This window comes from Mus caroli, unplaced genomic scaffold, assembly GCF_978045245.1.
Source record: "Mus caroli unplaced genomic scaffold, Mus_caroli_1 scaffold_4, whole genome shotgun sequence".
Taxonomy (NCBI): Eukaryota; Metazoa; Chordata; class Mammalia; order Rodentia; family Muridae; genus Mus; species Mus caroli.
In genome coordinates this window covers 128,940,261-128,966,208 of record NW_028227259.1, presented here as the reverse complement: position 1 = coordinate 128,966,208, position 25,948 = coordinate 128,940,261, and the positions used below count along the sequence as shown (strand labels likewise).

The following is a 25,948-nucleotide window of genomic DNA, read 5'->3' as shown; positions in this document are numbered from 1 at the left end:
GTGATGGAAGGGAGACTACTAGGATGACTGGCGATCTTTCTCAGAGACAAATCTCTCTACTTGGGTCATACCGACAGCCTGGTTTGCAACAGGCTTGGGGGAGAACATGAGGGAAGGAGGTGTTCCAGGTTCTGCATCTGTCTGTGACTCTGACTACACACAGCATGCCCGAAAAACTCGGCCCACAGGCATCCAATTTTGCCACGTGGCCACCTCAGCTTAAGGGAATGTATTCAAAGAAAGAACTGTGAGTGAATTGTGGGCAGCTTTGTGCCTAGAACTGAAACACCGCAAGCTGGAAGGTAGCGACATGACTTCCACACCGTGGGAGCTAGCATTCACAGCCACAGCAGGGCTGGCAGGCACAGCTCCACAGGGCAAGCACGGCCGGCCCACCACTTGTGTTTTGTAAATAAAGTTTTATTGAAGCACGGCCAAATTCATCTACATCTGGTCCCAGAGAGCTCTCAAAGCACATTGTCAAGATTTGGCAGCTGTGACAGAAGCAAATATTGCCATGTGGACCTTCACAGAAGCAGTTAGCCAGACTCTGAGTCACGATGTCACAACAAATGTCCTCTTGGCTTCCTTCCCAGGAGAACAGTATTATAACTGAAATTACAGCTTTGGCTTTGGGTAGAAGGGCTGTTTGTTTATTGAGTTTGTTGGGTGCATATTGGTAAGGTTGAAACTATTTACAAAGCTACCCAGTGGCATTGGTCATAAACCCTTTTGAGTTAGATCTAGACAAAAAGAGAACCTGTGTTGGCATCTCCATGGTGGCAACCTTTGGGACATTTCCTCTACAAAGAGATAAACAGTAACAGCACTGTCTCTCGGCAAGGATGTAGTATAGGAAGGGCTGAAGACAAAATGTTCATGAAGTGTGGGCCAATAAATCATCAAAACAATGGGGGGGCACATTTGGCAGCAGGCCAAATGTGAGGACTTCTTTGTTTGTTTGTTTGTTTTTTGTTTTTCGAGACAGGGTTTCTCTGTATAGCCCTGGCTGTCCTGGAACTCACTTTGTAGACCAGGCTGGCCTCCAACTCAGAAATCCGCCTGCCTTTGCCTCCCAAGTGCTGGGATTAAAGGCATGCACCACCAACACCCGGCCAAATGTGAGGACTTCTGATACCTTTGGATTAGAGCAAAATATAACCCCAAGCCCTATGCTAACAATACAAAGCTATTCCTTATCATAGGGTATCTATGGTAAACCAACCTACTGGGCCAAGATTTGGTCAGAACAGTGACAATCTTCTTTAGGAGACCGCTAAGCAATCCCCACAACAGTGGTGGCTTACCTAAAAACGACTTGGCCACTGCATGCAAGGCCTGAGGTGGCCAGGGCATGAACCAATCAATGCCGGTGTTGTTCACTAGGCCTTGGAGAGAAAGGAGAAAGAGGATCACTTTGCAACCCACAACTAACTCCAGTGCATATGAGCCCACAGTCTTCAGTGTCCTTCAGAGGGGTAGCTCAGCTGTTCACACTCAAGTATGACTAGCTCTCAGCATCATGTCACTGTGATACTGGGAGAGAGAAGAGGGGTGCCCTCCCCACACTGCCTGCCGGGAAGATGCCAGCCATGTCTGCGGAGCCCTGAGAAGGGGCCGAGGAGGTGTGCCTACAGTGCAAGGCCAACTTTCAAGTTAGCACAACATCCTGTGTGACGCTGCTGGAGGGGAGCTTGGATGTGTCGGGTCCCCAGAGCCATGGTGATGGATCTACAGGCTCGGCTCAAGAGGTACCTGGGAAATTCCTACACCGGGTCCTCAAGGTGTCTCCCACTGGTGACATGCCCAGGACGATGTGTAGGTTGTTAGCGCTTTTATTCACAAAAAACTGCCACACGGACTCCTTGGCTGGACCCATGCCGAACTTCAAGGCCTCCTGCCCGATCTGACCAAGGATGTTGTCCTTTTCCTCTTCAGCGAAGAGTGCGGGGACCATTCCTGGAGGACAAGGAGGTGGGGGGAACTGGCTTTCAGGTCTCTGAGTTCTGATCTCCCTGAGTGTAAAAGGAGGTGATGGAGCAAGGCATGCTGGGAAGAATAGCAGGTGCCAGTGAAGGAATAGGGCTGGGGTCCACACTGACACACAATCAGTCCCCCAAGATCAGAGTGGTCTCTAAGCTTTCAGGATGGATGGTGAGTGTCCCTTGCCTACCCTGAGGACTGTACGGGAGCATCAAAGCCCATGCACACATGCCTCCTTCAGCAGGATTCTTACCAGGAGGATTTTGCGTTCCATAAACATTGGACAATGTCTAATTAGACAGTCTGCATTATAACAACTTGAGGGGACTGAGCTAGTTTGTTTTAAACATCAGTTTGCCACTGTGTTAAATTATTTGGGAAGAGAGTCTCAATTGACCAATTATCTGTATAAGGCTAGTTAGTGTTAAGGGATGTACGGGGACTCAGCCTACCATGGGCGGCACCATTCCCTAGGCAGAGTGTCCTTAATTCTACATAGCAAGAGAAAGCTGGAAGCAGGCAGCACTGGGGGCGTTATTGACTGTGGATATGATATGGCCAGTTGCTCAAGGTCCTCCTGCTGACTTTCCCTAAAAAAATGAACTTTAGCCTAGAATTGTAACTCAAACAAACCTTCTGCCCTCTCTAAACCACTTTGTACGCTGGGCATTTGTCAAAGCACCAGAAATGAAAGTAGAACAGAGACGGTGTAGCATCCAGTGGGACTAGCCAGTTACACAATATCAGATCCTACAAGACCCAAGGGCAGGCCCACAGCAAAATACAGCCCAGTCTTCAGTGCCAGTAAGGCTGTGGGCAAGGACTGTGTCAGGCTGGGGGCTGGGTTACTATGAGCATCCACGCTTTCAGATGGCGAGACACCCGAGTCAAGGGATTTCTGTACAGAGTTCAGGTTGTGGCCAAAGCTGCTCCTCCTCAAAAGGCCTCGCCTCTTCCCTCAACTCTGAGCAGACCCCATGTTGTGGCCAGAAAGCACACAGACTATGTCCAGGAAGTGAGAATGTAGCCTCATCTTTAAATGACACCTAAGGTCCTATATTTCAGTGTCCCTCTCTTTTTTTGTTTGTGTTTTAGGTTTCTTTTTAAGTGGGTGTGTGAGGGGGTATCTCATGTAGCCCAGGCTAGCCTTGAACTTGTTATATAGCCGAGGATGACCCTCCTATGTAAGGAGCAAGAAGTCCTGAGTGAATGTGTGTTGTTTGACATGGACATGCCCATGCCCAGGACCCCAGTGAGGCCTCAGCCCCATGGGAGTGGCAAAGCCTTCCTCTGGTCTGAATACTAGTGTTGACAGTGGGCTGAACACGTCCACCATAGTTTCCTCCCACCCCCACCCCCACCCCCACCCCCACCCCATGCTTACATCCTGGAGACTGTTGCTCTGCAGAGACTGTTCCTATGGAAATCAACTAAATCCACCTCCTTGATCCAGGTGTGCACCACAAACCCTGCCTCCTTGTTTATCTGGATCTAATAACCCTGCCTCCTTTTCAGCAAAACACACTCAGCTTTCTGGATGCTGCCGTTTCTCCATCAGAGAGCCCAGACCACCTGATTCCAGATTCTCTCCGTGTGTTTGTCCTTTCTCCATCCCCTGATGACCCCTGGTCAAGGTTATGGGACCCAGGCCATGCAAGAATCAGTGCTCCTGCCTCTACATCTTGGGAGCTGGGAGTACACACACGTACTGCTATGCCCAGCATATGTGTGTACATATGTAGATTCTGCTGGTACTAGGGATTGAATCCAGGATCTCACACATGCTAATCAAGCACCCTGCCACTGAGATACATCCCCAGGCTCTCCTGAATCCTGCCTGTGAGATCACCATACCCCTGCCTTGATGTCTTTGCTCCATCTGACTCCAGTACATAGGACTCTACATGGAAGATTTTTTTTTCCAGCAGTGCCCTGGCCACTCTTCCTAAAAGGAGAACATGAATAATGCCCCCTTTGCAGTTGGGACAAGGCTAAGGACCCAGGCAGCCCAATGCTATCACAGGAAACGGTGAGGAACAGAAGTCAGTTGTGGAGGACAGAAGCAGAGAATAGGGTGGCATGAGCCAAGGAGCCCTGGGCTAGGGCAGCCTCTACAAGCTTTGTAAAGGATGGTTTTGCACGTCTTGGACCTGTGCACACCTTGGTGTCGGCTCCAGAAGCCGTGGAGACCCTCAGGGATGTTGGAATGAGCTCACCTTTGGGCAGTGTGCTGAAGTCCCCCACCCAACCTCCCCCCACCCCCAACCCCCGCAGTTAAGAGACAACACAGCATCTTCCAAGCGCTGCTTTGTGCGGCTCCTCCTCTCCCCTCCCTTCATTATCACAGTTCCAATTCCCACGTGTCTTTGGGCTCTGGGCTTCAAGGACAGCAGAGGTCATGGACATCACATTGCCTGCAAAAATCTGGGGTGTGCAGTGGCCACTGGGGGGGGACCCCATGTGGGTGGCAGGGTCTCTCGAAGAGCTGAGACACGCGAGGCTTCAGGTTCAGGGACTCCAGGACCATCCCTGCCCCAAGAATGAGAAAAGTGACCAACGACCAATGTATCCATAGCAGAAGGAAGGGGTCAGTGATGCCCCATCCTGAGAACCGCGGGGTTGTGTGTGAAAACAGAGACTGCAGTGGCAGGGATGGACATTCCTGCCCCACGGGTGCCCACCAGGGGCGGGCAGTACCTGAGGTCAGCATGTTGTTGATGAGTTCCAGGAAGCCCTCCTCGGCCACGTGCGCATCTGTGAACAGGAAGATCACCGTCTTGTTCTCCAGGCCCAGCTTCATGTACAGGTTCTTCAGATCATCGCGGAAGTTATTCTCTGAGTAGCCTCGGCTCAGCAGGATCTCAAACACCTGGGGAAACAGGTCAGGCCTGCTGAGGCAGGGGGAAAGTGCTGAGCTGAGCACGGTAGGAGAGCATGGGGGTTTGCAGGCTCCCCTTCCCCAAACACACTACATCACACAAGGGGCACGGGCAGGGAAGCTGGATGATTGACAGGTGACCTGTGTGCGCCTGCGCGGCACACATGGGTCAGGGTGCGAGTGGGAAAGTTCCCGTGCCCCTGTGTAGAACATGGGTCTGGAGAAAGGAAGGCAAGAGAGGGACTTGGCATCTGGGGAGTCACCGGGAAGTTTGAAAACAGGACACCTGTTGGCAAAGGCAGGTGATGGTCACACGGATCTGCAACTAGACAAAGTATGGAGTAAACACTTAAAAGGGCGAATCGCTATCTCAAATTACAGCTCCGTAAGCAGGTCTATCTACACTGGGCGGTGGTGGCACACGCACTCGGGAGGCAGAGGCAGGCGGATTTCTGAGTTGGAGGCCAGCCTGGTCTACAGAGTGAGTTCCAGGACAGCCAGGGCTATACAGAGAAACCCTGTCTCAACAAACAAACAAACAAGCAAAAAAAAAAAAAAGGCAGTTTTATCTCTTCTAAAGGACTTCTGTTGACTTGTGTATGTATTTGTGTGTCTAAAAATATACCACATACATGCAGGTGCCTGTAGAGATCCCAGGAAGGCAACAAATCCCGTGGAGGTGGAGCTACAGGAGGTCATGAGCTGAGGTATGACAATCAGGGACGATCCCCACCCCCGCCCCCAAGGCTCCTCTGTGTCCCCTCAGCTCTAAGTTCACAGGTGCAGCCTGAGTCTGACATTTGAGTTTGCAGTGACAAAGCTTAAGTGACAAGGACAAGAACAGGCAGGTCCCACTCCCCACTCTGTACACAGGGGCCTCCTCACCTCACAGCCTGCGGTGAAGGCCGCCAGCCTAGCCAACGACTGCTTCCCGGAGCCACCCACACCCACCAGCAACGCATGGCCTCGGTCCATCCGAATGATTCTGTGCACGCGGGTCAAGTGTTCCAGCGCGTCATCAAACAGTACCAGGTTCATCTTGGTGTTGACTTCGTTGTACTCCTCAAGGATTTCCTGAGTGGAGAGCATCCCTGAGCCCGCAGCAGTTAAAGAGGAAGACTCTCTCCTTCTCGCCGGGAAAGAGAGTGATGAGAACTGTCTTTCCCAAGCATCCACAGCTAAGGAAGTAAAGCAATCCTTAAGATGTGTGGGGTCAGGAACTAATGTGGGCCAGACATCGGCTGAGGGCAGGGCAGGAGAGATGGCTTAGCTGGGAGGTGTTGTTCTTCCCAGGGCCCAAGTGTAGTTCCAGCATGCACATCAGGGGCTCCAACAACCTCTCTTGGCCCCTACAGGGACTTGCACTCACATGTATTCCACATAAATACACACACACCACATACATAATTAAAAATAAAATGAATCTAGCCAAGTCTTTAATCCCAGCACTTGGGGGATGGGGCTGAGGTAGGCAGAACCCTGAGTTAGAGGCCAGCCTGGTCTACACAGAGAAACCCTGTCTCAATCAATTAATCAATCAAATCAAATCAAATAAATCGTGAGTCTATTGTGTGTCAGCCTGCTAGAGCGAGCCATAGCCCATTACAGACAACAAGAGAGCCACTGGAGTCCCTGAACACACTCCAAACTGGTTGTGCGTCTTGTCCTGGGAGGACAAGACGGAGGTCCACACCTCGAACAGTGCCTTGGCGGCCTCGTAGTCCTGGATGTCTTCATAAATGCGTGGCTCCCCCTCTTGCAGAGCCAACCGGAAGTCCCCGAACAGGATGGGATCCCTCATCACCATCTCGAAGTCATCTTTAAAATGCTCGGTCACCAGGTTCCCTATGTGAGCTTGCACCTTGAAGCAAAAGCAGGATAAGGTCCACGGTTGCATACATTTGGCAGGAAAAGAGACTTTGCTGTTATCAATGGGGAAATCTGCCTAGACCCTCCCCAGTGGCGCCTATCCTGCCGCCATGAGCATCCTAAGCAATATGTTGGCTTACATTGGTTTCATTTTTTTTTCTTTACACTTAATTATTTATATTTGTGCTGAGGGCTCATGTGTAAAGGTCAGAATTTAACTTCTGGGAGTCAGTTCTCTTTCTACCATATAGGCCCCAGGGATGGAATTCAGCGCCTCAGGCTTGGCTGCAAGTGCCCGCTGTGCCATCTTGCTGGTCCCGCTGGCATGCATTCTACTCAGCCCTTGCATGGGGTTTCCGGCCCGCCAGCCAGGATGGCTGCGCATGCTCACCAGCTCCTTGTCTACTTCGTTGATGAGCCGGTCATGGAAAACCCGCAAGCACTCATTTCTCCACACCCTCACCATCTGGGACACTGTCTGGAACCTACATAGGAGAAGGACGATGTTGTGGGTCACCAGGTCCTCTGGGGAGGAAGGGACCCAGGTGGGTTGGGGAGCACAAGAGCCGTATTTCTAAAAGCCTCTCTGTCCCGTTCTAACCGGAAGCCAGCAGATTATATAAAGGGGCCACGAACTCCTCACTCACAGCTCATCCTACCGAAAAGAAGAAATGGAGCCTTCCTGTCAGCTCTGTATGCGATCCAAAGGCCACACCTACGTGCTCAGATGCATGAACTTAAAATCAGTCCTGCTGAGCAGTGGTGCTGCATCCCTTCAATCCCAGCACTCAGGAGACAGAGGCAGGGGGATCTCTGAGTTCAAGGCCAGCCTGGTCTACAAAGCAAGTTTGGGGACAGCCAGGGCTACACAGAGGAACCCTGTAAGCCCTCTTCAAGGTTCCTGGCACAAATCCACACAGTTGGGCTTGACAGAGACTGAAAGGGGCAGGGAAAGTGGGGAGTCTGCTACTCATGAGGCTGTTTTTATAGAGAGTCCTCATTCTTTCTGGGCTGTCTCTGGCAACTCCTGAAGACACCTTCCACTGAGCAGGAGATACTGTATCAAATAAGCCACAGGTTCCACACAGCCCAGCCTGAGCTGAGCAGGTGAGGCTACAGAGCCATCCCACCAGAGGGACCAAGACGCCCCGATTGCTGGGCTAAGGAGCCTCGGCAGTCACCCTAAGGCCATGGTTCTCAACCCCTACCCGCCTCTCCCATCTTATGCTTTGAGGCAGGATCTTTCCATCAAACCGAGAACTCTCAGGGAACAGTAGTCCGGCTAGCCAGCTTGCTCTGGGGACTCACTGGAAAGACAGAAGGGCCCACACACCATCCCAGCATTTTATATGGCTTCTGAAGATCTGGGTTCTGAATTCACATCAGACCTGCACCATCTCCAGCTCTCTGTCCATCCCTTCTTGGTTTGGACTTTTCTGAGACAAGATCTCATGTACCCTAGGCAGGCCTTGAACTCCATATGCAGCCAAAAATGACACAAACCTGCCGATTCTCTCTCTAGTCCAGTGGTTCCCAATGCTGTGACCCTTTAGTACAGTTCTTCATGTGGTGGTGACCCCCAGCCAAAAAACTATTTTCGCTGCTACTTCATTACTGTAATTTTGCTACTGTTATGACTCATACTGTAAACACCTGTGTTTTCCAGTGGTCTTAGGAGACCCCTGTGAAAGGATTGTTCCGCTCCAAAGGGGTCCCGCCTCACGGGTTGAGAATCACTGCCCTAAGCATTTATCTGTTTCTCAATCAATATATAATCAAGGATTCCATGTGACTCACTGCCATATTTTTTTGAGCCATGTGATTCGTTGGTAAGTCCTAACAAGGAAGGCCATCACATCTTTAAGGGTATATTTTAGTCAAACCAACCAACCCCCGAACTCACCGATCTGGATTAGTAAGGACAAGGCCATTAAAAACCCTGGAGAGGTCTCGGAGGTTGAAGATGTAATGGAACTTCGAAGGGGTGGGAGGCAGATCTTGAACGATGTTTTTGTAAAGTGTTAATGTGCAAAATGTCAGCTTTCTGCTCACGCCGCCGATGCTCTCATTAAAGGTCTTAAAGAAAAAAATGAAAAGACCCATCAGGAGAATGGATAGGCAACATGTGGGGTTTTTTTTAATGATCAAATAGTATTTGATCAGGAAAGGTAATGAAACACTTAGAGGCAGATGAATCTTGAGAACTTGGTGCTAAGAGAGAAAAGCCAGACTCCAGTGCCCACTGATGTGGAATACCACAGGCAGATGGGGCCATGGAGATGGAGGCAGGTGAGTGGCTTCCAGGGGCTGGAAGAGACACAAGGCCTACCTGGGATACATGAGATCTTGTAATGGGTACAGGTTTCCTTTGGATTTAAAAAAAAAAAAAGTTCTATGTACACAGTGAGAAGTCACCCAAGACTGAGTGGACCAGAAATGCCTCTGAACTGCATCTGCTAAAATGGTTAAAATAATGACTCTTCCATTCCAGGAATTTGACATTTTTTACGTGTGTGCACAGCTCACCATCTGACCCGCTCTGACTGCCCTGCATGGGTTTTAGCCCTCTGACATTGGGGTATGTGAGATATAACCATCATCTGTGGCTAAAACAGCATCAGGCAAGGCTTGAAATTCCTCTTGCTCCCCTCCTGGCTGAAGCCTTAAGTGCACAGACCCTACTCTAGAGTAGATAAATCAGGCCTTCACACCCCACCCACCCACATGTCGTCCTTGTTACCGAGGTGTGGCCCTTCAGAATGGAGTAGTAGATCAAGTTCAGGGACTCCTCCGACGGGAAAGGGACATTGAAGACACTGAACAGTGAGAGGAACCTGGGGTCCACCTCGTTGCGGCCCCCTCCTGCCTTCCCCATAGCAGCGATGAAGCCCAGATCACGGATACTCTTACAGTTGAGTTCTTTCCCACGGTCATATAAGTAGCCCTTTTCCAGCAGCAGCTTCAGCAAAGCGATGGGCTGCTGGGTGCCATACTCATCCACCTGGCAGGTTTTTAGAGGAAAGAGAAAAGCAGTATCAAAAAAAGCAGGGCTTGGCAAGGCTGTGGTGACCTTAAAAGCTCACCCCTCCTGTTTCCCCTTGAGCATTCTGGGATTGTCCTCATGGGACTTGTCAAGTCTACGATTGTCTTTTCACTCCTGAGGTTTAAAGTCTGTCTCCCTCACCACACTGTTCACTCCACAAAGGCGACAACTGCTGAGCTTTACATGTGGCACTTCACCAGTTTCCTGGGAAGAGTTCAGCAAATGGAGTGGATGGATGGATGAATGTATAGATGGGTAGATGAGTGGATGGATGGATGGGTGGATGGATGGATGGATGGATGGATGGATGGATGGAAGAATGTGTATATATGCATTTGGATGGGTGGGTAGATGAGTGGATGGATAGATGGAAGAATGTATGTGTATGTATGTAAAAGGGTGGATGGATGAGTATATTGATGGATAGATGGGTGGGTATGTAATGGATGGATGGATAGATGGATAGATAGAGAGATAGAAGAATGTGTACATATGCATTTGGATGGATGGTCAGATGAGTGGATGAATAGATGGAAGAATGTGTATGTATGTACATAGAAGGATGGATGGATAGTTGGATGAATAGGCAGATGGATGGGTAGAAGGATAGATGATAGATGGATAGATGAATGGGTGAGTAGGAAGATGGACAGATGGATGGATAGATGGATAGATAGGTGGGAAAGTAGACAGATGGACAGAAGAGTGAGTAGATATGGATGGGTGGGTAGGTGTTGGGTGGATTGATGGATGGGTAGATTGATTGATGGATAGAGGAATGGATGAGTAGGTAGATGGACAGATGGATGGATGGATGGGTAGATGGATAGACTGATAGAGGAATGGGTGAGCAGATAGGTGGATAGAAGAGTGGGTAGGGTGGGTGGGTGGATGGATGGATGGCAAGTAAAAAGATGTGTAATTGGATGGACAAATAGATGGGTAGGTGGATGGATGAGTAGGTGGGTAGATGGGTGGATGAATGGATGGATGGAGAGATGGATAGTGGATGGATAGTGGATGGGTGGATGAATGGATGGATGGAGAGATGGATAAGTGGATGGATAGTGGATGGGTGGATGAATGGATGGATGGAGAGATGGGTAGGTGGATGGATGAGTAGGTGGGTAGATGGGTGGATGAATGGATGGATGGAGAGATGGATAAGTGGATGGATAGTAGATGAATTGTCTACAGATCCCTTATTATATGGATGGAAAAATAAGGAGGTAAATGGTGAATAAATAAAATAGTAGGTACATAGATAACTAGATACATGGATGGACAATGGACAGATGGACAGACGTGTTACAGATACACAGATACTGCCATGTGCAGAGTTCTTCCAGAAGACAAATTTTCGGAGGAGAAAGGTTCTGTGACACGATACAAATCTTAGTCCCAGGATGCTGAGAAAACTCTCCACCTGTCAGGCCTCAGACACAGTGTGGAACTCGGGGTGCCATGGGAGGTGCCTGCCGTTCTGCCTCGCACACGGGTGGGAACAGAGGTGTCTCCTGGCAAAGGAGACCATGTCACACAGTGAGGGGGCCTGTGTGAGAGGAACATGAGAGCTGCCACCTCAGCTGGCTTCCACACCATGTGGAGTTAAAGACACACACACAGACCTAAAGAGATGGCTCGGTGGTTAAAAACACCTGCTGCTCCTCCAGATAATCAGAGTTCTGTTCTCGGCTCCATGACAGGCAACTCACAACCACCTGTAACTCTAGCTCCCGAGGGATCTAACACCTTCCTCTGGTCTCTTTGGGTACATATGGCATCATCACACACACACACACAGAGGTACACACCCAAAAATAAAATAATAAATAGATAAAGATTAAAATTAGTCCTAAAAAGTAAAAATCTTAAAAAGACACAAACTTCCGCACACATCCCTACCTCTCTGGCTGCTGTAAGGCCCGCTCACCTTTGGCATGTTCATGTCATCCATGAACACCAGCAGGCGCTTCCCCATGGGCGGCCCATACGTGTCCTTGGTCCGCTTCTCCACGTTGGCTTCCAGATTTCTCTGGATGTCCAGGGATGTGGTCCGAGAGGAGAAGTTGACTATCAGCACAATCTGTCACAGAGCAGAGGGTAGTATAACAGCTGGTTTCCAAACTACCGTTTCCACAAGGGGTGCAGGTCTGTGTTCATCATTTAGGTACTACAGCTGGGGCCTGTTATGGCTGCACACTCAGGAGGCAGAGGCAAGAGGATCTCTGTAAGTTCAAGGCCAGCCCAGTCTACACAGCGAGACCCTGTATCAACAACAAGCATATCCTTTGTCCTTATTTACTCAGGAGCTCCAGGGGGAAGGTCGGATAGGAGATGGGAGGGCTCTCAAACATGTATCGAGCCATTTGCAGAGAAACAGGCTCAGAGCTTCTAAAGAAGCGGCTTTTCTTTTCTGTTATGAAGGTGGGACTTTCCCTGACAGGCTCTCTCTTTCTCACCGTGTGATGTTTTCTACCATATTTGCCCTGGACCAAGAAGGCCCTCTCCTGTCAGACAGCAGCACCATGCTCTTGGACTAGCTGGGCCCCAAGAGCTGGGTCGAGTAAACTTCTAGTCTTTGTAACTTACCAGGTCTCGAGTCTAAGACAAGCACAGTCGGGCATTCCTAGGAGAGGTGACGATCTGAGGCCTCCAGCCACATGAAATGGCATCTTAGAAGATGCTTATCCAGCCCTAGCCAGGCCTTCAAATGAACTCAGCCTTCACCGACACTTAACTACAATCTCATGAGAGAACCTGAGTTACCCAGCTAAGCCACTTAACGATCCCTGACCCATGGAAAATGAGAGATAATAAAGGTCGGCGGCCTTACTGGTGCGGGGGTAACTTAGCAGTTGGTGACTAACAGAGACGGACACTTACGTTGGTCTCCTCGTTCAGGTTTCTGAGGAAGTTCTGGGTAGTGGCTGTCTTAGAAGTGCCAGATTCACCCACAAAAAGAACAGGGTGCTTGATTTTAACCATCTGCTCCAGGATCCAGGTGGTGCGGGTGGTATCCACTGTGTGAACTGGAAGACAGAAGAATCCAGGTGTCACCGGAATGCCAAGCACTTGGGCACCGGGCAGTGCACGCAGAGCCCCATGCATCCAAGAAGAGGTAGCTGGGACTGGAGAGGTGGTTCGGTGGGTAAGAACCTTGCTCTGGGATCATGAGGACCTGCATTCAAATCCCCAGCACCTACATTAAAATCTGTGTGTGGCTACATGTGGCTTTAACTCTAGTATCTGGGAGAGTGAAGACAGGCTGGTTCTGAGAGCTTGCTGGCCAGTCAGGAGGGCCAGGACAAGCCTCGGGCTCAGTGAGGGGCCCTGTCTCAAGGCAAGAAAGCACAGAGCATTATAGGAAGACACTTTGACAGGCTGTTCATGTTTCCACAACTGTGCTCAGGTGCACCAAACACACACACACACACACGCGCGCGCATGCACACACACACACAAAATTTTGCTTTGGGTTTTTTTTCTTCAAATTTTTAATATACATTAGTGGTTTCGCCTACATGTGTGTCTGTGTGAAGGAAGGAGTCAGATCCCCTGGAACTAGAGTTACAGATGGTTGTGAACTGCCATGTGGTTGCTGGGAATTGAACCACTAAGCCATCTCTCCAACCTGGTCTGGTTTTGGTTTTTCGAGACAGGGTTTCCATGTGTAGTCCTGGCTGTCCTGGAACTCACTCTGTAAACCAGGCTGGCGTCGAACTCACAGAGATCTGCCTGCCTCTGCCTTCCAAGTACCAGGATCGAAGACGTGCACCACTGTGCCCCCACCTGGTGTTTGTTTTGTTTTGTTTTGTTTTTAAGCCAAGCTCTGGCGGCAATGGTGAATGTGAATCAATGCCTAGCCTCGGTTTCCTTGCCGTTCCATGGGTTTGTGGAGATGTGATTTCTACCTGATCAAATTAAGCATGAACTATTTCCTTGGCAAAGTAATGGTGGCAACTGGCCCAGCTTCAGCCACTCTGCTCCCGGAACTCCAACTGATTTGCATTCTGACTGAAAACCAGGCCGCATATGCTTACTATGGAACCACAGAGGATGGAACAGGACTCCTCAGGTTCACGCCCCTTGTGAACCGATGCTGTGGCTTCCCTCCTGCCCTCCCTGGACCCAGCCAGCTCTGTGGCTGGTACGCCCTAGGAAATGTGAAGGAAAGTGGAGAACAGGCCACCGTGACCATCAGCTTACCTTTTAGAAAAGCCCAGAACACAGCCACACAGAGGTGCTCAGAGGCAGGGGACGAAGAGGAATCCCAAGTGGCCCATGGTGCTGGCCTCTAGTCGCTCCCAACCAATTCCCTGGCTGGCACTGGGTTGCCAATGAGGCCACAGTCATCTTCTCACAGCCTTCCACACTCATTCACACCGGGGAGCTAAGACCGAGAGCAGTGCTTACACACCCAGGATGTCGACAAATTTCTTCTCGTGGCTGTGCACGTATTCGGGAACGAGCTTGTTCCATGGAATCCAGTGGCTCCGCTTGGCATCGAAATGAAAGTCATATAGGGAGGGAAGATGCCCTGTGGTGGGGGGACAAGGATCCATGTTGCTTTGGTCATAGACCTGGGGATGGGATAGATTCTGACACATCTAGAATGAGCTGCCTGCACTTGCTTGGTACGCCTTTCACAGGACAGACAGGTACTCAGAATCTGACGCATGGGTCAGAGTCTGAGAATTTTGAACCAGCGCTACCTGTTTGCCATCAGCCACCAAGCCTTCTCTGGGGACACAACCATGGGGGTGCAAAGCCATGTCCCCACCCTTACAGATGCTGGCGGCCCAAACAAGGGAAGGTAGAAGCAAGTAAATAGACAACTGTGATGCAGATGCTGAACTCTGAGGCTGGAGAAGTACAGGTATGACCTATGACCTATGAGGGCATCTGGCAAAGACTGGATGGGAAAGAGGTGGAGAACCATATGTTAAGGACAGCTCCAGAGCTGGAGCCCCGTCCACCTCTGCACCCCACTCTCCATATCACTTCCTCACAGGACCCCATTCACATGTGTGCCTTGTCTACCCATCTCTGGGACAGACCACTTCTCCAAGCAGAAAGCCATTCATGGCCTCCACCTGTTTGTATCTAAGGGTGAGTGTTTTCACGCAAAATCTTAAAACCCAGGAGCGGTGTAGCTGGCTCTTGGGGTAGGGCTATTCCTGGTTTCCACCAAATTGATTTCCAAAGTGGTTGTACAAGTTGGCACTCCCACCAGCAATGGAGGGGTGTTTCCCCTGCTCCACATCCTCGCCAGCAGGTGCTGTCAGATCAAAAACTCAAGTGAGGTGCAAGATGGAATCTCAGAGTTGTTTTGATTTGCATTTCCCTGATGACTAAGGACTTTGAACAGAGACTGAGGGAATGGCCCAACTTGAGACCCATCCCATGGGCAAGCACCAATCCCTGATACCACTAAGATACTACTCTGCTTTGCTTGTAGGCAGGGGCCTTGCATGGCTGTCCTCTGAGAGGCTCCACCCAGCAGCTGACTCAGACAGATGCAGACACCCACAGCCAAACAGTGGATGGAGCTTGGGGACTCTTATGGAAGAACAGGAGGAAGGATTATGGGCCCAGAAGGGGATAAGAACTCCACAAGAAGACTAACAGAGTCAACTAACCTGGAACCTTGGGACTCTCTTGAGTCTGAAACCACCAACTGAAGAACATATACAGGTTAGACCTACACCCCACCCCAGCATACATATGTAGCAGATGTGCAGTTTGGTCTTCATGGGGGCCCTAAACAACTGGAGTAAGGGCTGTCCCAAAAGCTCTTGCTGGTTCATGGGATATGCTCTTCCAGATGGGCTGCCTTGTCTGGCCTCAGTGGGAGAGGCTGCACCTAGCCTCACAGACTTGATGAGCCAGGGTGTGGGGGGGGGATACCCAAGGAGGCCCCCACTGGATCAGAGGAGAAGGGGTGGAGGGAAGGGAGAAGGATTGTGGGAGGGGCAGCGAGCAGATGTAAAGTGAATAAGTATAAAACCCCTTAAGCCCTTCATATGATGTCTTCCTGCTGGTCTATGAGACAGATGGGGAAGCCCCGAGATAAAACCGGGAACCCTGGAGTGTGTTAAGCGTGGAGAGCTCAGGCAGAACTGAAGCATAAGGGTCCAAAATGGTGCCAGAGGGGAAGCCTCCTCTAGCAGTAGTGTCTGGGGGGAGGGGGTTTGGCCTGCTGGAGTGGGCAACACACTTCAAGTCCTAAATGTAAGTGGTAAGTAAGTGGTCATGTCACCCAGGCCGCCGACCCACGCCGGCAGGAACAAGGAAGAAGACCATTCATCTCATCTCTGCATCTGAGTGAGGCTCTCCATTCCTACCTGGCAGTTCCCCAGGACGGGCCCAGTTCCCTTCCGAATCCACAGTGGGCATTGACGAGAGGCGTTTGATACACTCATCAAACTTCACCCTTCCCTCCTCAAGCAGGGAGGAGCCCAGCGAACAGTAGAGAGCCTCCAGGAAGAAGCACTCTAACAGGTCAAGATCCTCGATTTCTCCTTCTAGCAGCGAATCCAACATCCTGGTTAACTGGGTCACCTGGTCACAAAACGCCTGTCTCAGCCCACCTTTCCGACCCCCATGATACCGTCCTAACCTGTGTCCTGGGGGTCCTCTGTCCCACTGTGATGGCACCTATACCCGCCATATTGGTTCAGACACATAGAGCCTGGCACCTCGGCTTGCATGGGGCCACAAGAATATGCCCTGACAGTCATCCACGAGGCATCACTGGTCCCTGTCAGCCCCTCCCCCACCCCGCAGGACCATCTCTCGGGAAGCCTTCCCTTCTGCCCTTAGCGGAGAAGTGTTCTTACCATATTTAGGTCTGTCTGGGGAACCACCATCTTCAGCTTCTCCCCTTGCCTCCCGTCTATGATCCCCTCTATGATCATGTCGATGAGAGTGGGCACGTATTTCTCGAAGAGGTCATTTAAATACTTTTGCTCCACCTGTGGAGGAGAGATCCGAATCCTTTCCAAGGGTCCTTTTAACTGGAATTTCATCAGAGGTTTGTCATGTCCCGAGAAGCATAAGAAATGGCTACGGCCATGACCTCAACAGGGGTGGAACCCCATGGCCGGTGACGTTCACACAAGAAAGGTTCTTTAGGCTATGCCCATTTCCCTTCACTACCACCAAGGTACCCACACCTTGGAGTGATGGGGGATAACAGGTCCCTTTTGATAGAAGAGAAGCTGATGGTCTTAGAATTCAAGTATCACAATTGGCCATTCAGCAAAGAATTTAAAGTAGTGTAACAGGATGCACGGCTGGGGGGCAGGCTCTGTGGCTATGACTGCGGACTAATTCCGGAGCCATGGTAAACAGTTAAGAACACTTGTTGCTTTTAAAGAGGACCCGTGTCCAATTCTCTACACCTACATGGTGGCTCACAATGGGCTATGACTCCAGTCCCAGGGGATCTTTCACCTTTGTCTGACCTCCCTGGGCATGGCAGGCAGGCACACAGCGCGCATAAAAACATACAGGCAAAACACTAATATGTATAACATAAAGTTGTTTTGGTTGGCTGGTTTGGTTTTTTCGAGACAGGGTTTCCCTGTATAGCCCTGACTGTCCTAGAACTCACTTTGTAGACCAGGCTGGCCTCAAACTCAGAAATCTGCCTGCCTGTGCCTCCCGAGTGCTGGGATTAAAAGTGTGTGCCACCACGCCCAGCTAACATAAAGTTTAAGATGGTGGATTGTTCTTGTAGAGGAACCAAAGTTCAGCTCTCAAGACCTACAATGGGCAGTTCATAACTGCTATAATTCCAGCTCCAAGGGGTCAGATGCCTTCTTCTTGACACTGCAGTCATATGTATCCGTGTATGTGTGTGTGTGTGTACTACTTAAACAAAACATAAAGTGAATCTTAAGAAAATGAAGTTGAGTGCTAGAAATGTCTTTTCTTTTTTTTTTAAGATTTATTTATTATTATATGTAAGTACACTGTAACTATCTTCAGACACACCAGAAGAGGGCATCAGATCCCAATACAGATGGTTGTGAGCCACCATGTGGTTGTTGGGATTTGAACCTTCAGAAGAGCCAACAGTGATCTTAACCACTGAGCCATCTCTCTAGCCCCTGGAAGTGTCTTTTCAACCTGGTATCAATGCCCACCAAGGGACTCAGGGGTCCTTATGAGTGCCCCTGAGGAAAGTCCTCCCTTCAGGACACTGCTTCCTATGGCCCTGGTAGGCTTCCCCTGGCCATCTCTTCTCTGGGATACTTATGTTCTGGTTTCCAATTCATGCTAGTCAAGGGGCCCTTCAAGAGAGTCATCCGGGCCACCCGTGCAAACGAGGTCACAGGGTATCGGATGTGATTAAAGCCACAAGACACACATGACCACTGCGTACCAACTTCCCATGAATCCTACTGTTAAGATGGGACACAGTGGTTAGCTGAAGAAATCTGATCTCTGCTACAGGGCAAACCAGTTCAGGTGGGGGACATTCATGCAGCTAAGCAAAAGTGCACAACGGGGCATCCTGTCTCTCCATGGCTAGGCTCCTCTGAACCAGGCTTGCACAGTGATACCCAGAATCCACCTGGGTTAACATCTGCTGGCTACAGCCAGGTCCCGCATACATGTATTGTCTCTGGCTGTGTCCCCACCCTAGAGTCAGATTGGAGTAGGTACAAAAGAAGGTCACTCGTGCAACTGAGAATGTTCCCTCCTGGCTTCTGTGTTGATTCCTGGCCTAGGCTGTGAATGTCACTGCCCCTTTCACCAGGACACATGGCCCAGAGGCCCGTCAGGCTGTGCGCCCAGGGACACACACAGCAGGTGGAGGGCAAGGTGCCCGCTCCTCCAAGCATCCTTTGTTCAACAGTCCTGCTCCTGCTCGAGCTGTTTGAGGACACATCTCACCTTGTTTTGTATCTGTTGTAGCCATTTCTTCCAGTATGGTTGGTATTTCAGGTTCTTAGGGTCCACATAGACCATCCCACATCGAGACACGGTAGCCGGGGAGGCGTATTGCAGGTCTCCAACCTGGGAAGAAAGCAAACTCTTCAGCTAGGAAAACCTCTGCTCATGGTTGCTAACACATGGTCCACGAATGTCAGGGCCTTCCCTGTGCACACATTTCCAAAGACACAAAGCCCTACCAAATAGTCGGCATAGCTGATGTGAGGTTTTTAAACAAACATGGCGGTCATGATGAGATTGCCCATGCCAAACACTGGATCGTCTCTCTAGCCACTTTATTTTGTTTTATTTCAGTTTTTTTGTTGTTTGTTTGTTTGATTGATTGATTGATTGATTGATTGAATTTTCTTTTCTTTCTTTTTTATTTTCTATGACAGTGTTTCCTTGTGTAGCCTTCAATGCCCTAGAACTTACTCTATAGACCAGGCTGGCCTCAAACTCACAGAGACCGACCTGCCTCTGCCTCCCAAGTGCTGGTATTAAAGGGATGTGCCACCACCACCAGGCTGTTTCAGTTTTTTCAGGTAGGGTTTCATGTAGCCCAGGCTACCCTGTAACTAAGGATAACCTCGAACTCCTGGTCCTCATGCCTCCACTTTCTGAGGGCTAGAATGACAGGGGTGTGCCAACACATTTGCTTTATGCAGTGTTGGCAATCAACTCAGGGCCTTGTGATGCAAGGTGAGTTCTGTAGGGGGTGGGCCTGATGCTAAGGTCCTGTTCCCCAAATGGTTCTTGATCTGTCAGTAAAGAAAGCTATGGGCCAATTGCTGGGAGGAAGGTACGGACAGGACTTCCAGGTAGAGCAAAAACAACATGCAACAAGCTCTCTATCAACCGACCTCCAGCTGTAGCCCCCAAACATCATGTTACAGTTTTCTTCTTTGGTTTTTTGTTGTTGTTGTTGTTGTTTTTTGTTTTTTTGTTTTTTTGAGACAGGGTTCAGTTATCACAAAGTGTATGTCTAAAGTTAACCACATTGACAGATGTCTCTCTTCATAAAAGAGATGGTTCCATGAGCCAACTAGACCACAGTATGCACAACCACAATGCACCAGTGAATTCTGCAGACTGAAAAAAAAAATGATGTCACAATCAAGATGGGGCAAGAGTGAGTCCTAAGGCACGGCTATGAACAAGCCCTTGGTATGGTGATCAGGAAATGGAGAGAGGGGAGACTTGGAAAGTGGTCTCTAGGAAAAAACAGGAGGGCCCAATTCTTGATGTGATAGAAAGAATTTCTTAATGAAGATGAAGGCAAACAGCATGAGAAAAAGCAAGGCCACTACCAACTCCACCGCCCCACCAAAAAAAATGGTCCTAAGCCGGGCGTGGTGGCACACGCCTTTGATCCCAGCACTCGGGAGGCAGAGGCAGGCGGATTTCTGAGTTCGAGGCCAGCCTGGTCTACAAAGTGAGTTCCAGGACAGCCAGGGCTACATAGAAAAACCCTGTCTCGAAAAAAGAAAAAAAAATGGTCCTAAAAGGCAAAGAATGAACTACAGTATATTATCTGGCTCTGCAGTAAATATTTCCATATTAAAAACCATGTAAATAGGGTGTACTGTCAAACAGTTCAGCAATATGACATTCTGAGGAGGGAGGGCTGGCAACTGATACACCAGACAAATCCTCACAGTCAGAGGGCTCGGTCATTAAGCAACACGTGAAGTTTTTAACTTTTGCTTTGCTTCTGTAAACTTGGGACTTGCTATAGGTCTCAGACTCATGGGAATCCTCCTGCCTCCTGAGCAGCCTTCTAATTGCTAGGATTACAAGCATGTACCATTATGCTCAGTAGTAATGGAATTCACAAGTTTGTATTTTTAGTGTGTGTGTCTGTGTAGGCGCACGCGCATGCTCAAACATAGATAAATGCAATGTTAAAATTTTTAAAAAGCATAGATAAATGTAATGTAGAAAATGTAACTCATTATAAGCCTCTGAGTTTCCATAGCCACCTACTTCCATAGAGAATTAATTAACCCAAAGCAAAGCCTGTGTTCAAGTTCGGATCTAGGCGCTACTTGCCTCAAAGAGCAGGGCACAGTGTGACTGAAGCCGGATGCGCTCCCCATTGGCCAAGGTCAACAGTTTGTTGTCATCCATCACGGAGTTCATGTTTTCCACCCACAAGGCATCCACGTCACCATCGAACAAAATATACCTGCGGGGACCAAGGAGCATAGCTTGGCCAGTTAGCCACAGACCTTAGCGCGTTCCCAGCGACCCGACTGTCCCTCCTGCTCTGTCTGTCCAGCCAGGACCCTCGACCTTAGCGCGTTCCCAGCGACCCGACTGTCCCCCCTGCTCTGTCTGTCCAGCCAGGACCCTCACAGAGTGCTTGTTCCCTTTGTCCTGGAGTTGGAGCACGAGGCGTGTGAATGCTGAGAAACTCGCTAATGTTTAAGGATCGGAGAATGTCGCTCACGATCCAGCTCGCTTCCTTTGGTAAACTGGCCTTCCCTTCTGAGAGTGACACACCGCTACACTGGCCAATAGCATGCGTGACTGACATTCCTTTAACAGGGAAACATTTACTGCAGAGCCAACTAGCCTGCTACGATTCACTTTCTGTCTCTTAGCACCACGTGTTTTGTTTGTCGATTGCGATCCCTTCTTCTTCATCTCATACCCTTTGCCTTTCTCTTTCTTTGTTCTCTTAAGTCATGATATTCCGCATTCTTGCTTGGGGAATCATCAACCAATCCTGAGTAAGTGGTATCATGGGGATAGACCCAGCACATACCTTGCGCTCCATTTTTGTCTTAAAACTCAGGTCAAGCATACATGTCAAGGAGCTGGAGAGATGGCTCAGGGGTTAAGAGCACTGACTGCTCTTCCAGAGGTCCTGAGTTCAAATCCCAGCAACCACATGGTGGCTTACAACTGTCTGTAATGGGATCTGATGCCCTCTTCTGGTGCGTCTGAAGACAGCTACAGTGTACTCATATATAATAAATAAATAGATTTTTTTAATGTCAATTTATCACTACTTTTTAAAAAATTACTTTGTTATTTCTTTTCTTTTCCGGCATTTTTTTAAAGATTTTTTTTCATTTTTATTTCATTTGCATGAGTGCTTGCCTGTACAGATGTCTCTGCTACATATGTATGCAGTGCCCTGGAAGCCCAAGAGAGGGAAGCTGGGACTGGAGTTACAGACGATTGACAGCTGGGTGGCTGGGGGCTGGGAACTGAACCCCAGGCATCTGGGAGGACAAACAGTGCCTTTTTTCCCCTCTTCCTTTCTCCCTCTTGCTCCAGCCCTGCTCGCTCTGGCCTCTGCTCGCTCCAGGTTTTTTTATGTTTCTCATTATGGATGGTTGAGAGCCACCATGTGGTTGCTGGGATTTGAACTCATGACCTCCGGAAGAGCGGTCCGTGCTCTTAACCGCTGAGCCATCTCACCAGTTCCAGACATTGTCCTCAACCACTCCGCCATTTCTCCAGCCCAGTTTATTTATTTTTAGGCAGCCTCTCATGAGGTAGCTTCAGGCTAGCTGAAAACTCTCATACCTTAGTATCCCAAGTGCTAGGTTTACAGATGTGTGCTGACATTCACTGCACATAGCTGGGGGAGGGAGAGAGCTTAGCTAAAGATCTCAAGACAAGATCACTCTAGATTATCAGGATGTTTCCCAATCCCATGGCAAGTATAGTGTCATAAGAAAATAGTTCAGGGAGCCAGGCAGATTCTCCAACTGTTAGATTCATAGTCTGCCTCTGCCTCTCTCTCTCTCTCTCTCTCTCTCTCTCTCTCTCTCTCTCTCTCTCTCTCTCCCTCCCTCCCTCCCTCCCTCCCTCCTTTCCTTCCTTCCTCCCTCTCTCCCTCCCCTCCCTACTTCTCTTCACCCACCCCCTCTCCCTCTTCCTTCTCTCCCTTCCTCCCCATCCCTCCCTCCCCCCCTCTGTTCTGCTCCCTCCTCCCAACCCCCTTTCTCTTTGATCTGTTGCAGTTAAGATAATCCTTTCTTTTCCCCTAAATACTTCAGCACATAGTTCCTAAAAATACTTGTATTTTCTTCATACCCTCTTTGCTATCAAGTTGAGGACATGCAACATGTTTGCAATTCTATTGTGTGGCTTACAGCCCCACAGCCCAATGAAGTCATCTCCCAACAGGAGTCCCTTTCTACTATCTGTATCCATGATAGAAAGGCTGGACTCGAGCAAGTAACTCTGTTCAGACCACTGGCTGTGGGGTTGATGAGGAATGAGGTGTTAGCACCACCATGAGGTGTCTCTCTGTAGATGGACAATCCACTCCAAAGTGGGAAGTCTTGCCTGGTCTAGAAGAGAAGGCACCCTGACTAACGGGACATGCAGATGCCATGCATCTCCAGTGCAGAGACAGATACATCAGCCCTGTGGCATCTCTGAGATGCATAGCCAGAATCTAACCTCAAGAGAACAGCAGGAAACTAAAACCAAGACTTGACTCGTCTATAATACAACTGGTCTGAAATCTTCTAGAACATCAAGGTCATAAGAAAAAAAAATTCTAAGAAACTGCTCAGAATTGAAGGGCGCCAAAGAAAGAGCTAATCCAGGCATCTGGCCAATTAGCAGAGCACTCACTTCCGTTCCTTCTTGTCGGTCGGCCTGTTGATCTCCCGGAAGATGTTCGACAGCACCCCATCTGTCCAGTCTCGAGTGGTGGGATCCAGGATGCCATACAGCTCAATGACACTCACGGCTTTGGGGTTCAGGATGTACAACTTTGTCATTATCCCAAGCCTAAACCAAAGAGGCGGCTTCAGCCATGGCTCAGGCCAACGGAGCTCTCAAAGGCAGGTGGGAATCCATTCTAAGGCCCTCTGTGTTTCTACTTTGGAAGGACAGTTGGAGATCAGGATCTCACAATGTTGCCCTGGCTAGCCTAGAACTTACTAGGTCGACCAGGCTGGCTTCACACTAGCGGTGATCCTCCTGCCTCTGCCTGCTAAATTGCAGGCATGCACCACCCACCCCTGGCTATGTGTTTCACACCTTATCAGTCAAGTGGACAGGACGTGCCTCTCTCTGATGATAAATCCCCACCACAGTGTGATCAGAATATGAAAGAAAATTAATGAAAACAGTAAATACATACTCTCACACATGCGCATGTGTGTATTTGTGTGATAGTCGTGACAATTATTTGGTGGTAGACTAAAGAATGGCAGAGAAAAATTAAGGCAATGGACACCAGGCTTCAGCATGCCACTGTCCCTCATATGGGACGGGAGAAGTAAGAAGTGGTTACCTCCAAGACACAAGGGTTTTGTACATTTTGTGTGTGTGATGTATGTACATGCACCTATTGCATGTACATACATCACACAGAGGCCACGGGGTGACACTGCCTGTCTGTCCTACTCTATTCTTTCTGCCTTATTTTTTAGAGGCAGGGTCTCTCACTGAACCTGGAGCTAGGCTTGCAGCCAACAGTGATCTGCCTGGTGTGTACCCCACCACAGCACTGGCATTACAGAGACCCACCTCCATGCCTCGTTTTAGGTGGGCATGCGGGATTCGAACTCAAACCCTCGGGCTTGCTCGGAGAATGCTCCTTAACTGTGAAGCCACCTCCCAGCCCTGGTCTGGAGATTTGCTATGCAATCTGAAATACTACAGTCACAAAGATCGCATGGCCCCATTTAGAGTTTGTCCAAGTCTCTCTAGAACCCAGTTACTGGCAAGTGGGGAAGCAAACGGTTTGGAAATCCTCTCTAGATGGAAGACTGTCACCACACAATGAGTCTTTAGGATGCTCCAGCACATGTTGAGCGTTTTGTCTTACATGTATGTCTGTACACTATGCTCATGAAGTACCCACAGAGGCCAGAAGGGGGCGCCAGATTCCATACAACAACGGTTACAGGGGGTTGTGGGGCCTCCTGTGGGTGCTGGGAACCAAAACTGGGGTCTTCTGCAAGAGCAGCAGGTGCTCTTAACTGCTGAGCCATCTCTCCAGCCTCATTTTCAGAATTTTAACCAAGGAATGTGGACCATCCCATGGGCTGGGATCCCAGAATAAATAAAATGGGAAAATGGGGAAAATGCATCAAGGTCCAGCATTATTGGCCCTCTGCTTTCGGGTCTTTGCAGATATGAGGAGTCTCAGGGCAGTGTGCCCGCTCACCTGCCTCTGAGAACATCTTCCTGACAGGATAGATTCTACCCTCTCAGGCTCTGAGACCTCCCTCGCCATAATCTGCTTTTTATAGGCATTTGGTCACATCAATCAGAAAAAAAAATGTATGGTTGGGATGAACACTCATCCCCCATCCCCCACCCCCCACCCTCCATCCCCCATCCCCCACCCCCACCCTCCATCCCCCATCCCCCACCCCCACCCTCCATCCCCCATCCCCCACCCCCACCCTCCATCCCCCATCCCCCACCCCCACCCTCCATCCCCCATCCCCCACCCCAGGAAATAAAGCTCTCGCAAAACACTTCCCAAGAGGCCCCCCTGGCAAATGCCCCCAACCCCAGCAGGACACTCACTTTGTCTGGGCCTGACACAAAGTATTGATGACTACGGACTTGCCGCCTCCTGTAGGCCCTACCACCATTGTGGTGTGGCGGGTCAGCATGGTCTCGAACATTTGGACCACTTTATCCACCTGTGGGACAGACATGGGCAGAATCGTTAAACCTATCTTCTGGGGAAAAAAATAACAGCTTATTAAGATGTAATTTGGGGCTGGTGAGATGGCTTAGCCGGCAGAGATGCTTGCCACCAGGCCTGACCACCTGAGCTTGGGATAGGAGAAAACCAACTCCTATGTAGCTGAGGCTAGCCCTAAGTTCTTGATCTTCCTGTTTCTGCCTCCTGAGTGCCGGAGGCGTGTGCCACTAAGCCCATCTGTTCTTTTCTATGACAAAATACCATTTATTGCCTGTCTAAGCCACGTGTATCTGTCTGCCAGCTGACAGGCACTCTAGTTTCCACATCTGGGCCACTGTGGATAATCTGACCATGGGAGCTTGTGAGCGTCTCTGAGCAGACATGCTCTCACCTGTCTTGGGCCCATGTAGTATGATCACTGTGTTTTAGGATGGCCAGGTGTGTAACATGCTAAAGACTTGGAAGACTGCTTACCAAAGACAATGTACAATGTATTATTTTACATTTCTAACAGGAATGTGTGCATGTTTTCGTGTGTGTGTGTGTGTGTGTGTGCAAGCACGTGTGTGCACATGTGTGTGTGCTTGTG

At 49.6% G+C, this 25,948-nt stretch overlaps 1 protein-coding gene across 1 annotated transcript in view; it reads right to left on the bottom strand.

The window, feature by feature from the left end:
- The window catches only part of Dnah10 (dynein axonemal heavy chain 10), a 111,875-nt gene that overhangs the window by 24,678 nt on the left and 61,249 nt on the right, over positions 1-25,948 (bottom strand). Inside the window, exons 38-54 of the mRNA XM_021162419.3 lie at positions 25,236-25,354; positions 23,322-23,480; positions 20,772-20,907; positions 18,681-18,803; positions 16,616-16,750; positions 16,121-16,337; positions 14,194-14,313; positions 12,660-12,805; positions 11,707-11,859; positions 9,471-9,731; positions 8,634-8,806; positions 7,122-7,215; positions 6,555-6,722; positions 5,747-5,935; positions 4,681-4,852; positions 1,756-1,959; positions 1,308-1,388 (exon numbers count right to left, since the gene is read on the bottom strand). Of these exons, the coding sequence (XP_021018078.1) occupies positions 1,308-1,388; positions 1,756-1,959; positions 4,681-4,852; positions 5,747-5,935; positions 6,555-6,722; positions 7,122-7,215; positions 8,634-8,806; positions 9,471-9,731; positions 11,707-11,859; positions 12,660-12,805; positions 14,194-14,313; positions 16,121-16,337; positions 16,616-16,750; positions 18,681-18,803; positions 20,772-20,907; positions 23,322-23,480; positions 25,236-25,354 (2,650 nt within the window). The remainder of the gene's footprint in view (positions 1-1,307; positions 1,389-1,755; positions 1,960-4,680; positions 4,853-5,746; positions 5,936-6,554; positions 6,723-7,121; positions 7,216-8,633; positions 8,807-9,470; positions 9,732-11,706; positions 11,860-12,659; positions 12,806-14,193; positions 14,314-16,120; positions 16,338-16,615; positions 16,751-18,680; positions 18,804-20,771; positions 20,908-23,321; positions 23,481-25,235; positions 25,355-25,948) is intronic.